We start from the raw sequence: 12319 nt of genomic DNA on the forward strand, positions 1-12319 counted from the left end.
GTACTTGACAAACGTGAATGTCCATCTGGCACTGGTGTTTTCAGTCCCTTCTGTATTCAGAGACCTACATATATGCCCTTTGTCTTTGCCTGTAAGGAGCCAAACGATTTTGTTTCTCCTTGTGACTGGCGGTAAAATGGTCCAGAAACCTTCATAGTGACCACATGCCTGCCTCAGGAGCAGGAGGGCAGCTGTTACCTCTAACATCTGAATGTCAGGAGTCTGCAAGAAATACGAACTGGCCGCAGATAGAGGCTAGATGGACTAATTTTATTACTTCTAGACGTTACTATTTGTAGAATTTAAATTACTACTTGTCAATTTTATGAGTCAATAAGGAAGTCTGGTGCTCAGTTAGATCCTGATGCCTTCCACCTCCCTTCTGAGAACACCAGGAATTAGCTGTCAGTTTTCACAAATACCTATTAGGCCTCTACTGTTTATCAGAGCCACTTCGGGTCCCCATTGGTCTGACATGGCGAATTTGATATCTGTTGAACTACTGTCATAGGAGATGGAGTACAAAGTCACACATGGAAGAAGTAGCATAATATAAATGTTCCCACCAAAACAAGTGATAAATATTTGAGATGAGTATTTTAACCCAATTACACAATATGTACCTGACACCTCATTAACATGTATGAGTTTTGTATTTTATGTATCAGTTAAAAATAGATTTTTTTTGAAAGTACAAACAGAGAGTGAAGGGAAGTCCAGAGAAAAGCAGAGGGAGGCTGAGGCAGGAGCGTGCTGCCCATACCAGCCTCCCAAGACCTGCACTCTGGGGCCCTCAGCCCTGCAACTTCTGGCCTTCGTGGCCCCGGTCGCCCGCAGCCTGTCTCCCTTCATGGGCACTAAGTTGTCCCTGACCCGAGACCGAGAAGACCTCCACTGGGAGCTGGGGAAACCTTGAGTCCTGCACCCTCTCTAGCAGGTCTGAGGGTCTCCAGCTGCAGAACTGGAAGGTTCTCCTCAGAAGCAGCAGCATGCATGGTGGTTAGGCCTTCTGAGTCCCGTGCTAGCCTCAGGTGCAGGGTAGAGTGTCCTTGGCATGAATTCAGACAGGCCGCAGACCTGGGAACTGCATGGAGCCTTTAAAGTCTCAAGACTAATGCAATGGATGCTTTGGACTATGGCTATTTAGAGACATCATGCCTATCTTCTCTAATCGGTTGTATTTTTATTGAATGCTCTCTGAGGTGGCTGTTGTGGAATTACTCAAAGTGCTTAGCACAGTCTCTCATCAGAGCATGGGGAGTCCTGGCTCCCCACCTCATTTTCTAACTAATGCCCTGGACTCTTGTGCCTCTGGTATAAACTCGGGAATTCCATAGCAGACCTAAGAAGTGACCTGTAGAATTAGGAAGATGGAATCCCAGTCCGTTTTTCTAAGTTTGCCTCCAAGAAAGTCCTTCACACACATATTGCCAAAGTGCTTTTTGCACAGACCCCTGGGCCAAGTTGACAGTTTTGGGCCAAAGACCCCTACCCAGCAAGGAGCTGTGTTAGAGTCAGCTAGGACCTTGGACTCCGCTGCACACACTGTTCACACCCGTGTTGCTCTGGGGAGGTTTTTGTCCTTTACTAGGGAAAAAAAAAACAAAACGCAATATTGAGAAGAACTTATCTCCTTATCATCAAGTTAAGGGGAAATTATTTTGGAAGGATATTGGCAAAGTAACAACTGTAGAGCTGGGGATTTAGCTCAGCGGGTCCGCCGCCTGCTTTGCGAGTGCAAAGTCCGCGAGTTCAATCCCCGGTACCAAAACAAAAACAAAAATACAAAGTAACAACTGTAAAATTCTGCCCCGTGTATTACACAGTCTTGCACTGTATGAGGGACACTGCTTTAACTTTAATTTTGCAAGCTATTTCCTGTGGTAAATAAACACGGTGCTTGTTAAAGCACAGAACATGAGCCCAGTGAACATACTCGGCTCACTGGTTTCAAAACTAGGTTTATGTTCCACATCATCATCACTTTTTAAAATGATTTATTTTGAAGGGATTAAATTCCTAGAATTTTGATGCCCCATTAAATGAAAATATAATTCCTGACATACTAGCCTCTTTCTCAGTTTCCACTGAAACTGGTTTTTTCTTTGAGTATGGTTATCAGTAGAGAGAACATTTTGGGAAGCATTTGATTAAGTGACTTCAGAAGTTTCTAGGGCTGGGTGTAGTGGCACACTCCTGTAATCCCAGCACTCAGGAGGCTGAGGCAGGAGGATCACTGTGAGTTCAAGTCCAGCCTGAACTCACTAGCGAGATGCTATCTTGAGAAAAAGAGAAAAGTTTTTAGTTTGAGTTTTCTTTGTCCTTTTTGTTTTTCTTCAATGTTATGCTGCAGGTAGTTTATTGCCAAAAGAAGTAATAAGCTTTAGCTTATTATATATACTCAGATATAATATATCTTACACAGGGACTCTTTTGTGAAGAAACAAACAGAAAATGTGGTGTCTACTAATGAACCAGTAATTCCAGCTCCAAATAATAAAGGGAGTCTATGTATAGGGCAGACTTCTGCCTGTAGAACAGAAGGAGAAACCACTAAAGCTGTGGAGCGTAACCACAGAGGATGTCACTCTCAGGAAAAGGTGAATAGCAGGTGTGGAGAAGAGGTTAATCAAGAACTGTATCCTGTGGGGGGCTCCTGGGCAGATGCAAGCTCCAAGCAGAAGTACATCAAAGACCTGGAAGAGAACAGTAATCTAAGGACAGCGGAGAAAGAGGACACTGAGGGGCCGCATTGCTATCAGAGGGATGTAGAGGAAAGGCGATTGGAAGAACCCAGAGCAGCATGTCCAGAGAGGAAGAGCACACTGGAAAGGCCAAGCTACCCAGGGCTTTGGTCAGCTGGAAATGAGACTTCTTTGAAAAAAAGTTTGAAACCCACTCTTAGCCAAAGCTCAGTTGCTCAAAATACAAGTAGCAAGGGAAAAGAAAAGAAGACATCTGCGGATACCCAGAATGCATCCATATGCAGCCAGAAGAGAGGCCACACGAGACACGTGGACCCAGTGCTGTCAGCCCAGGGGGAGGAACACAAAGCTGCAGTGTTCATCCAGAGCAAATACCGTGCTTTGAAGCAGAGGCCGCAGTTGAGGGAGGATCAACAGTCTCCTTCCTTTAAGGGTCAAAGGGCTCTTGCGACACCAGCAGAGGTAACAAAAAATACTCACGGTGTGTATTCCTGTCCCACAAAACATGCTGGAATCTGTAATAGCAAGGTGAAGGATGGCAGTGATTCAAAAGCAACTTCAGAAAAAGAAGTGTGTGATTTGGCAGTTTTTTCAAAGCAGGTATGTAAATGAAAAAAATTTCTTTACTAGGAAAAAATCTCTGGGAGCTACCCAATAAGTGAATGTAACAAAACTGATAACTAGTATATTATTTAACCTGTGTTTATGAGACCTTTTCAGTAAAATATCTCAGGGATTCTGCTAATTAAGTGTCCATGAGCTTTTAAACCAGTTCAATTTGATAAAAATAATATATAGTATGAAAACCTCACGTAGAGACACTAGACATTGGTTTACATTGCTTGCTAAAATGCTAGAGTTGGATTATGCACAGTTTCGTGTATCTGAGATTTTGGTTATTGCTAAAATTTTTAAAGTATTCTAAACACCGTGAAGTCTATACTTTCTTCCTGGCTCAAATGTTAGTTGAAAAGACACAATTAGATGTCAAAATAAGATATATAGCCATCCTGAGGTATGTGTTTGACGAAGATGAAAGTTTTATGACAAGAAGCAGTCATGGACAACGAGGATTATAAAGAAAAGCCTCATGGAAAAAATTCCCTCCCAGAGCATACCTTATGCCACTCATAGACAGATCTCAGCTGCTTCTAGAGGGGAGCATAGAAGCAGCAGGTTTTAGGGCTTCTCACTGCTTAACATAGACCTTTGGTGAATCAGTACCACGGAGAGCTCACTGGAGCCGGCTCCTGTGAATGTCTCTTCCCATTTCTAAGATCTTAGGAAAATGACTCTATGTGTCCACCCTTTTATCCTGTGTAAAGTAAAATATTGTAACCAGATGATCTCTAAAATACGTGAATTACTAGGATAGTTGATGGTGTATAATAGAAGAAATATCAAGATAGGGTGGTTCAAAGAAGGGTTATCTAATGCCCCTGAGGCCCTGAGCCCTGCCGTCAGTCCCCAGTGTGGCTGAGCCTCAGACAAAGCACTGCAGCTCTCCTGGATCCCTGCTCTAGGACTGCGGGTGAGGCCCAGACACCTCTAGCCTCTAGCCTCTGCCTGCCTGTGCAGTTCTCCCATGGATTAATGTCCCCCTTCCTGTTCTGTTCTTTAAAAACACCTGGAAATCATGAGTTTTACAAACATACAGTCCCTCCTTTCCTTGGTGCATAAATGTGCTCAGTCTGAAGAGCAAATCAGGGATGAGAACGAGACCTGTTATGCAACTGAGACCTGGAGGAAGGTTAGGATTATCAAATCATCCACCCAGCACTGGCTAATACCACCCTGCACATAGATTCAGTGCTCCACAGGAACAAAGCAGAGGCAGAAAAGCAGGAGTCCCACACACTTCCTAGCAGGACAGCCACGTAAACAGAGCAGGGATGCAGCAAGACAGAAGGGTGGAAGGAGAGGACGCAGAGAGAGTGGTCCCAAAGTCCAGCTGAGAATACTGGAATGGGAGGAGGGAGGGTTGAGGACAAAGCTAGGCGAGAGCTTCCTCAAGACAGAAGCAGAATGGCAGTCACGGCAGTGGGGAGGGCAGAGCCCGGATGTCAGGAACCCCAGATTCGATCAGGATCAAATGCTGTGGGTAGCATAATTTGCGTGGCAGTTTTGAGTGAAAAATGTCAGGTGGGAAAGTACCGCGAAGCAGAATGTTCTGTGAAGTGCTGACTTTTATCAGACCCGGGAACAGGGTCAGGGTGGGTCCTGAAGAGAAACCTGAGCATCCCAGGGGGTGTTGGTAATGGATCAGACCCCTGGGTACCTGTGGGCCTTGCAGAATTCTTTGTATTGTTTTTATCTGACATATGACCTTCTTTTTAGATATCAAAGTTATCTGAAGAATATTTCATTCTGCAGAAAAGATTGAATGAAATGATTCTGTCACAGCAGCTGAAGCCACTTTATCTGGGTGTCTGTCCCCACAAGCCAATCAATAGACGGGTTTTCTCTCCACAGCGCTTCTCAGGTAAAAATCAGTACAGCTAGAAATTCCTAAAGGAGAAAGGAATGCCGGATGCATTATTTATTCGTTTCCCATCTGTTTTCTGTGCCAGATTGGAGGCAATTGTTTGGCCTCGGGGTGGGGGGTGGGGGGGGTCCTGTTCCATTTCTTAGAAAGAGATACACATTTTTCCAGAATGTTCTACCCACTTCCAATCTTCTCTGACACCCTTCTCTTCCTGTTTTCTTCCTTTACTTTTTCCTCCTTTCTTACATCTTACCTAGAACTTGACCTACAACATCCGAAGGGAATAAAAAGCACTGGTTTATAAGATGGGCTGCCGGAATGCAAGTTCAGTAAGTGAAAGCAAACATTTTGAGGTATTTTTGTTTCTTTGGTCAACATCGGCAGCCTAGATTAGCATATGGAAGGTGGAGATCTCTGTTAAGTTGCGCAAACCCAAATACACAAGAAGAACGTTCTTAAATCGTCCTGTAATCAGCCCGGTCGCACTGCCCCAGTTGCACTACACTGATGGGGAATTCTGTCTCAGCCATTTCCCCCCTCCACCCCAGGGTTGTGCAGGGACCCTGGGGTCCTGTAGGTCTTTGAAGGGCCAGGTCACCTGTGGCTGGCAGTCACTTTCCCAGGAAGTTCCTGCTGAGAAACTCATCTTCCCTGGCCTTCATGACGTCTTCAGATTGGGAGGCCCTGCTCGGGAAACGGGTTCTGGCGTCTCACCTCGTCCACCCACGCTCCAGCTCACCTCCTCTCTTTGGCCTAGTCACCTCCCAAGCTCTGTCACTAAGGGCCAGACAGCCTGGACCCTGCTGGCCTCTGGGAGAATCTGCATTTCTTTTCCCTCGCCTGCTCTCTGCTCTCTCACCAGACATCTGATGCCACCTCTGTGATGTGTTTGGCACTTAGCAAGGACAGGAGGAGCCACTGACCTCATGCCACTTCTGATTTCCTCCTTGCAAAAATCCCTGAGGCAAGAAAATGCTAAGATGAGCTTGGCTAATTGCCCAATATGAAAGAAAAGAAAATATTTTCCTATTTCCATCTGCTATCTCACCATGTTGTTTTCAAGACAAGAATTGTGGTGGAGATTAAAAAAAAAAAAAGCTGTACTGAAAGTGGCTTTCAGACACTTGCCACCTGCTGCTCTGCTGTGAAGAGCAGAGCATGGGCAATGAAGAGCAAGTGGTACAGGGATGCAAAGGAAGTGAGCAGGGCCCCTGCATAAGCAGCTCACTGTGTTCCAGGCTGGAAAGGGGAGCTGGAGGCGGGAGGCTGCCCCAGGAGGGAATGGAGGCTGCTGATGTGCAGGCCTGAGAAGCAGCAAATTGTGCTAGGAAATCAAAATTATTCACTTCATTCTTCAGTCTGCCATTGTTTTAGTGGACTTATTAAGAATATCAGAAATCAGCTCTCAGCTTCTTCGCAGGTTATACCTAAGACACTGCCGTGACCCTGCAGGTAGAGGGACAGTCTGTCCCTGCACGTGTGGAGAGGAACTTGTCCTGCTGCTGTGCTTGACAGTACTATAGTTATTTAAGGCAAAGTTGGCAAACATGTAATGGTCTCACAGGCCCAAGGGAATGTGCCTGAGACAGGGGCTGAAATGGCCGGAAGTCTCAGGAGGCCTGGGTGGACCTGAGCATGCCGAACCCAGGGGTAAAGGAGGGCTTGGGGAGATGCCATCAGTGCCAGGGTGCCAGCAGCAGGAGACGAGACAGAAAAAGTCACTCCTTGGGTGCCAGTGAACAGCCAAGAGTGGCTGCTGGCTGAGGAGTAGACAATGCATGCTCTCTAATGGCCAGAGCTGCTGAAGTCCCCACCCATAAGGTAACTAGATGTGGCCCCTGTCATCTGCAGGGGCAGCTCAGAAGCCTAAAAAATAGTCTGTCAGATACTGTGTTAGCCAGGTTTTTGCTGGTGTTGCCAAATACCTATACACAGCTTAGAGAAGGAAGGGTTTGTGTTGGCTCAGTTTCGGAGGTTTCCATCCACAATCAGCTGACTCCAAGACAAGAGCATCATGGCAGAAGGGTGGGCAAAGGAGAGCTGCTAACTCAGAGCCTCTGGAAGCAGAGGGACAAGAAGAGGCAAGAGAAGACAGGGCCGGGGTGAAATGGAGCCGCCACGGTCACGCACCCGTGACCCACGCAGAAATATGCTTCACCTCTCAGGCAGCTGACAAATCAAGGTGACAGCACAGATACTAAAAATGATTGAAACAACTGAGTTAAAGTAGGATTTGTTTTGAAAATAATGCTAGAAAGAAATAAGGGCTAAGAATGTGTGTCTTCTGCAGCACAATTCACAATAGCTAAGCTATGGAAGCAACCTAAGCACCCATCCACTGATGGATAAAGAAAATGTGATGTGCGTGCATATAAATGTCATATCTGGGGGGAGGGGGAGAGAGACTGTCAAAAAATATACACAGACATGGGCCGGGGATTTAGCTCAGTGGTTCTGCTGCCTCCCTTGCAAGCGCAAGGTTCCGAGTTCAATCTCTGGTACCAAAAAAAAAATATATATATATATATATACACATACTTCAACAGTTCCCCATACTAATAAAGGTCAGGAAACCAACGGCCAGCACTTTGAGCCCCTCTTGTACTTGTAGAGGCCAAAGGTAATTTGCATTAATCTCGTGATGTCTCAATATTTAGACAAGTTTTTATTTTTCTGGTGTATCCACTTTTGGCCGATTCTGTCTTAAATACTATTCATGTAGATATGAATATCACTGAGCCGTGGGAATGGAGTCCTGTCAGTGGCAGGACATAGGTGGAGCCGGGGGTCATCATGTTAGGAGGGATGAGCCAGACTCAGAAGACAGTCACATTTCTACTCCTAGTGGAATCTAAAACCTAAATAAGAGAAATGCGACGTGAAGGTAGAGAAGGGAGGCTTTTAGAGAGAGGGACAGAAGTAAGGGCAGAAGGGAAAGAGGAAAAGTGACCCAAGTAGCACACCCCGAGCACGTGGACGTGCTAAAGAACGAAGCTATCCTATGCCTCGGGGTCACTAGAAGCGACGGGGAGGAGGACCGGCTTGGGTCAACGGCCGCCTGTGAGGGGTTGGTAACCGCGCAGCGCAGCGGGCGGCCGGGCGGACGCGACCACAGACCCCAGGGAGCTGAGGGGATTCGGGAAGCACCCCGGGGCAGGGCGAAGCCTCGCCCTGGAGATCAGACCTGGGCGCGCCAGGGAGAGGGCGAACAGCCAGGAGGGGCAGCGGGAGGGCGAGGCCCGGCTGACCAGGCCGCGGAGAGCCTCAGGAGTCGGCAGGCAGCGCACTTTCAAGAGGCTGCTGTGGCAAATGGCGCTGAGGGCGAGAGAGAGGAGAGCTTCAGCATCCATAGCGTTCTCTTTTTTTACTTTTTATTTTTTAGGGTTACAATTTATTTTTTAATAAATTTTATTTTATTTTATCCCGTTCCCCCCCTCAAGCCCCTCCCCGCCCTGTGTACAGAAGCTCTGTTTCCATTTTTCCTTCTATTTTCACTTTTCTTCTTGTCCCTTCCTTCCATTCTCCCTCCCGCCTCCCACTTCCCCTTCCCATGTGAAACTTTCTTCCCATTTCCCAACATCCATTATACACCTCAGTTCTTATTTCCACTTTCAGTTTCTCACACCAGAGAAACAATGTGGTATTTACACACGTGTGTCTGATTTATTTCACTTAAGAGTATGGTCTCAAGGTGCATCCATTAAGCTATAAATGTCTGAAGCTCTTCCTTCTTTATGGCAGAGTAGTACTCCACTGTATAAAAAAAATCCCACATCTTCTTTATCCACTTGTCTGTTGATGGGCATTTGAGCTCTTTCCAAGATTTACCTATGGATGTGCATATATCGCTGTGGTATGATGCTTTTAATCCTTTGGGGAAGATCCCCAGCAGAGGGATAGCTGGGTCAAATGGGACCTCTGGTCCTAGTTCTTTGAGGCATCTCCATACTGATTTCCACAGTGCTTGCACCAGTCTGCACTCCCACCAGCAGTGGAGCAGGGTTCCTCTTTCCCCACCGCGCCGCCAGCATTTGTTGTTCATTGATTTCTTGATAGCAGCCATTCTTTCTGGGGTGAGGTGGAATCTCAGTGTTGTTTTAATTTGCATTTCATGAATGACCAGTAACATTGAACATTTTTTCATATATTTATTTGCCGTTTCTAATTCTTCATCTGAGAAGTGTCTTTTCATTTCATATGCCCATTTTTGCATTGGGTCTTTAAATTTGGGAGGTCTGATTTTTTTTTTTTTGAGTTCTTTATATATTCTAGAAAATAGTCCTTTACCTGAATAGCTGGTAAAAAAAAAAAATGTTCCCACTCTGTGGGTTGTCTCTTCACTCTGTTGGTGGTTTCTCTTGCTGTGCAAAAGCTTTTTAATGAGATGAGGTCCCAGTTGTTGATTGTTTGTAGTATTTCCCGTGGGTTCTGGGTTCTGTTCATGAAGTCTTTGCCTACTCCTGTGTCCTCAAGCGTTCTACCTGTTCTCTCTTCCAGCAGATGCAGTGTTTCTGTTTTAACATTTAGATCTTTGATCCATTTCGATTTTAGGTTAGTGCGTGGTGAAAGATATGGGTCCAGTTTCAATCTTCCTATTCGTTAATAGTTACTGAATTTCCCAGATGTTATTTCCTGAAACTATTCAGAAAAAAAGGAGGAAAAACCAAAGATACAAGCTGAACAGGACAGGTTCATTTCAGAACAAACCCAAGAGGGACGGCCCAGCACTTAGTCCAGACCGGCAACTCGCTCTGGTACAGGCATGAAGGGGGCCCTGAGGGCAGTGCTCAAGGAAAGGTGCCATGGCTCTGCTAGAGACTAGAGAGGAGGCTGGAGAAATGCAAGGAGGGGTGGTCGCCTGGCCGGCACAGGGCTGAGGAATGCGGTGGGAGGTAGGGGTCCGGCCATGGTGACTGGGCCCTTAGTGCACATCTTACAGCGTAAAGCACAGAGGGGAGGAGAGGCTTACTGTGGCCTCTGGTCAGCCTGGGCCGGCAGTGGTCAGCTCCTTCAAGAGCAGACGCCAGTGGCAAAGGGAGGTGCAGATAATGGCTGGGCTGCTTTGGGAAGATTTACTCCAAATATTTGAGAACATAATCTATATTCATGTATTTGAATCCTGATTGTCTTCTTCAGAAACCTCTCTTGAGTAGCTTATAAACATTCACTTTAGAATATAGTTCAAAGAATCTCAACCATGGTCTCACATCGGGCCAGATCTTGCTGGTTGCTGTCTAACCCCACAGTGGGTCCAGAGCCACTGTTCCACCTTGGATGGCAGAGTCTCGTCTCGACCATAACAGCCTGGGTGCCTGTGTGGGCCGTTCTGACAACATTCCTGCCAGCCCTTCGCGAGGGATTCCCCGTGATGTCTTCCCACACTCTATCGTGGACTCCGCCAAGGGCTTCAGGCGCACACTTGCAGGGAAGATTATCAGTGTCATGGTTTATGCTCAAGAGTTATTTAATATGTGTCAGCTTTGTCTTTCTCAAGCAGATTTTCAGCCTTTTGCAGCAGGACCATGCCACACACCATGTCCCCATTTATTCATCACACAGGGTGTATACGGTAATTGCTCGCTTCTTGGCTGGGCAGGTACTTAATTTCCTGCAGATACTGTAGAGGAGCAAAGTATCGTGGCCAGTAGAATAAGGCTTTTATCAAAAGAAACAAGATAATGCTACATTTTTAAAATGCTCATTCCTTTTTACATATTGTCTCCTTTAAACTCCTTTTTTCAGAAAATAAATGCTTATATGATGTCTTTTCCATTGATCAGAATCGCTAAACCACAGAATGGAGAACCTCGCGGCACAAGCAGCTGCCTTCCATGGTGGAAGGAAGGGAGTGGGCAGGTGGCTAAGGTGCCATGGAACTGTTCGCATGGGCTCAGAGGCGCCCTGCAATGCTGCTTGTCGCAAACTGTACCCCCCAGGGAAGCCAAAATCAAGCTCACTTACAAATAATTCTGTCATGAAAATAGCCTACTAGCTACCCACATTGAATGATCTTTTCCCTCTCAGAATCTGCAGGCATCTTCAATAATTACTACACGCAACTCTGTTCATAAGGATTTAGGAAGCCTTGGCCGAATTTGGAGAATGACCTAGAAAAGTTTCTCACTTATTCCCCAAAAAGCCTTAGACTACATGGATCATACATGACAACTGATGAAATTTTTCAAATTAATTTTAACCTTTTTTTTTTTTTCGGTGGTCCTGGGGGTCAAACTCAGCCTATGCTAAGCCTATGCTCTACCACTGAGGTTTTTTTGGGTTGTTTGGGTTTTTTTGGTACCGGGGATCGAACTCAGGTCCTTGAGCTTGCGCAGCAGGTGGCAAAACCACTGAGCTAAATCCCTGGCCCAATTTTAACGTTTTTGATGTAAGGGGCTCTTTCTGTAAGGTTTATTAATAAATGTGCAAAATTACCAAGCAAAGTTCTCTCCAAATGAAATCTCAAATGCTAATAATGAAGTTTAAAAACAAAATAAACATATAAACTACTTATTTTATCTATTTTCTTGGAAATAATTATTATAAATTGAAAGTGGTAGCAGCTGACTGCATCTGCCTCTTCTTTGAGAGGAATACAGTATGAGATCTAGATATATATAGATGTATATAGGGAGATATATATAGAGAGAGAGAGAGAGGGAGGGGGAGGGCGAGGGCGAGGGAGAGGGAGAGGAGACCAGAGTATTGCAGTTTGGCCATAGATCCTAATAAATGTGTTTGCACTCATAAGTATCCAGTAACATCACCTGCATTATTCTGTCTATGGAGTGCTCCTTTTAGGGTTGCTTTTCTTCCTAATTATGATACACCTGGCAATTTGTGTTGCCATTGTGAAGACAAAAAAAAAATCAATTGTAGGACAAATAAACCCTGGGAATACAAAAGCATGTTCTCTTGTTTTGCAAAGAAGCTCTGACTACCCCACAGGCTACAGTTTCTTTAAATGGGTAGCAAGGTTAACAAATAAGGATGCTGTTGTAATTCCCATGCTTCATTTATGCTATAGCAGTAAGTTCAACACCGAGTCGGAGCACTCCTCTGCCATCCACATATATAGTCAACCTAATAGAAATGCTTTTCTGTTGCTTTCAGAGTAAATGTCAGGGGAAAA

General features: G+C 45.5%; 1 protein-coding gene across 1 annotated transcript in view; it reads left to right on the plus strand.

Annotated features, from left to right (window-relative positions):
• Myo3a (myosin IIIA) overlaps positions 1–12319 on the plus strand; it is a 420268-nt gene that overhangs the window by 377458 nt on the left and 30491 nt on the right. The window contains exons 34-35 of the mRNA XM_087207257.1: positions 2426–3305; positions 5043–5187. Coding sequence (XP_087063383.1) covers positions 2426–3305; positions 5043–5187 — 1025 coding nt within the window. The remainder of the gene's footprint in view (positions 1–2425; positions 3306–5042; positions 5188–12319) is intronic.

Source organism: Heterocephalus glaber, unplaced genomic scaffold (assembly GCF_053883595.1).
Source record: "Heterocephalus glaber isolate CG9 unplaced genomic scaffold, H.glaber_assembly_v1.0 deba00000768, whole genome shotgun sequence".
Classification (NCBI taxonomy): domain Eukaryota; kingdom Metazoa; phylum Chordata; class Mammalia; order Rodentia; family Bathyergidae; genus Heterocephalus; species Heterocephalus glaber.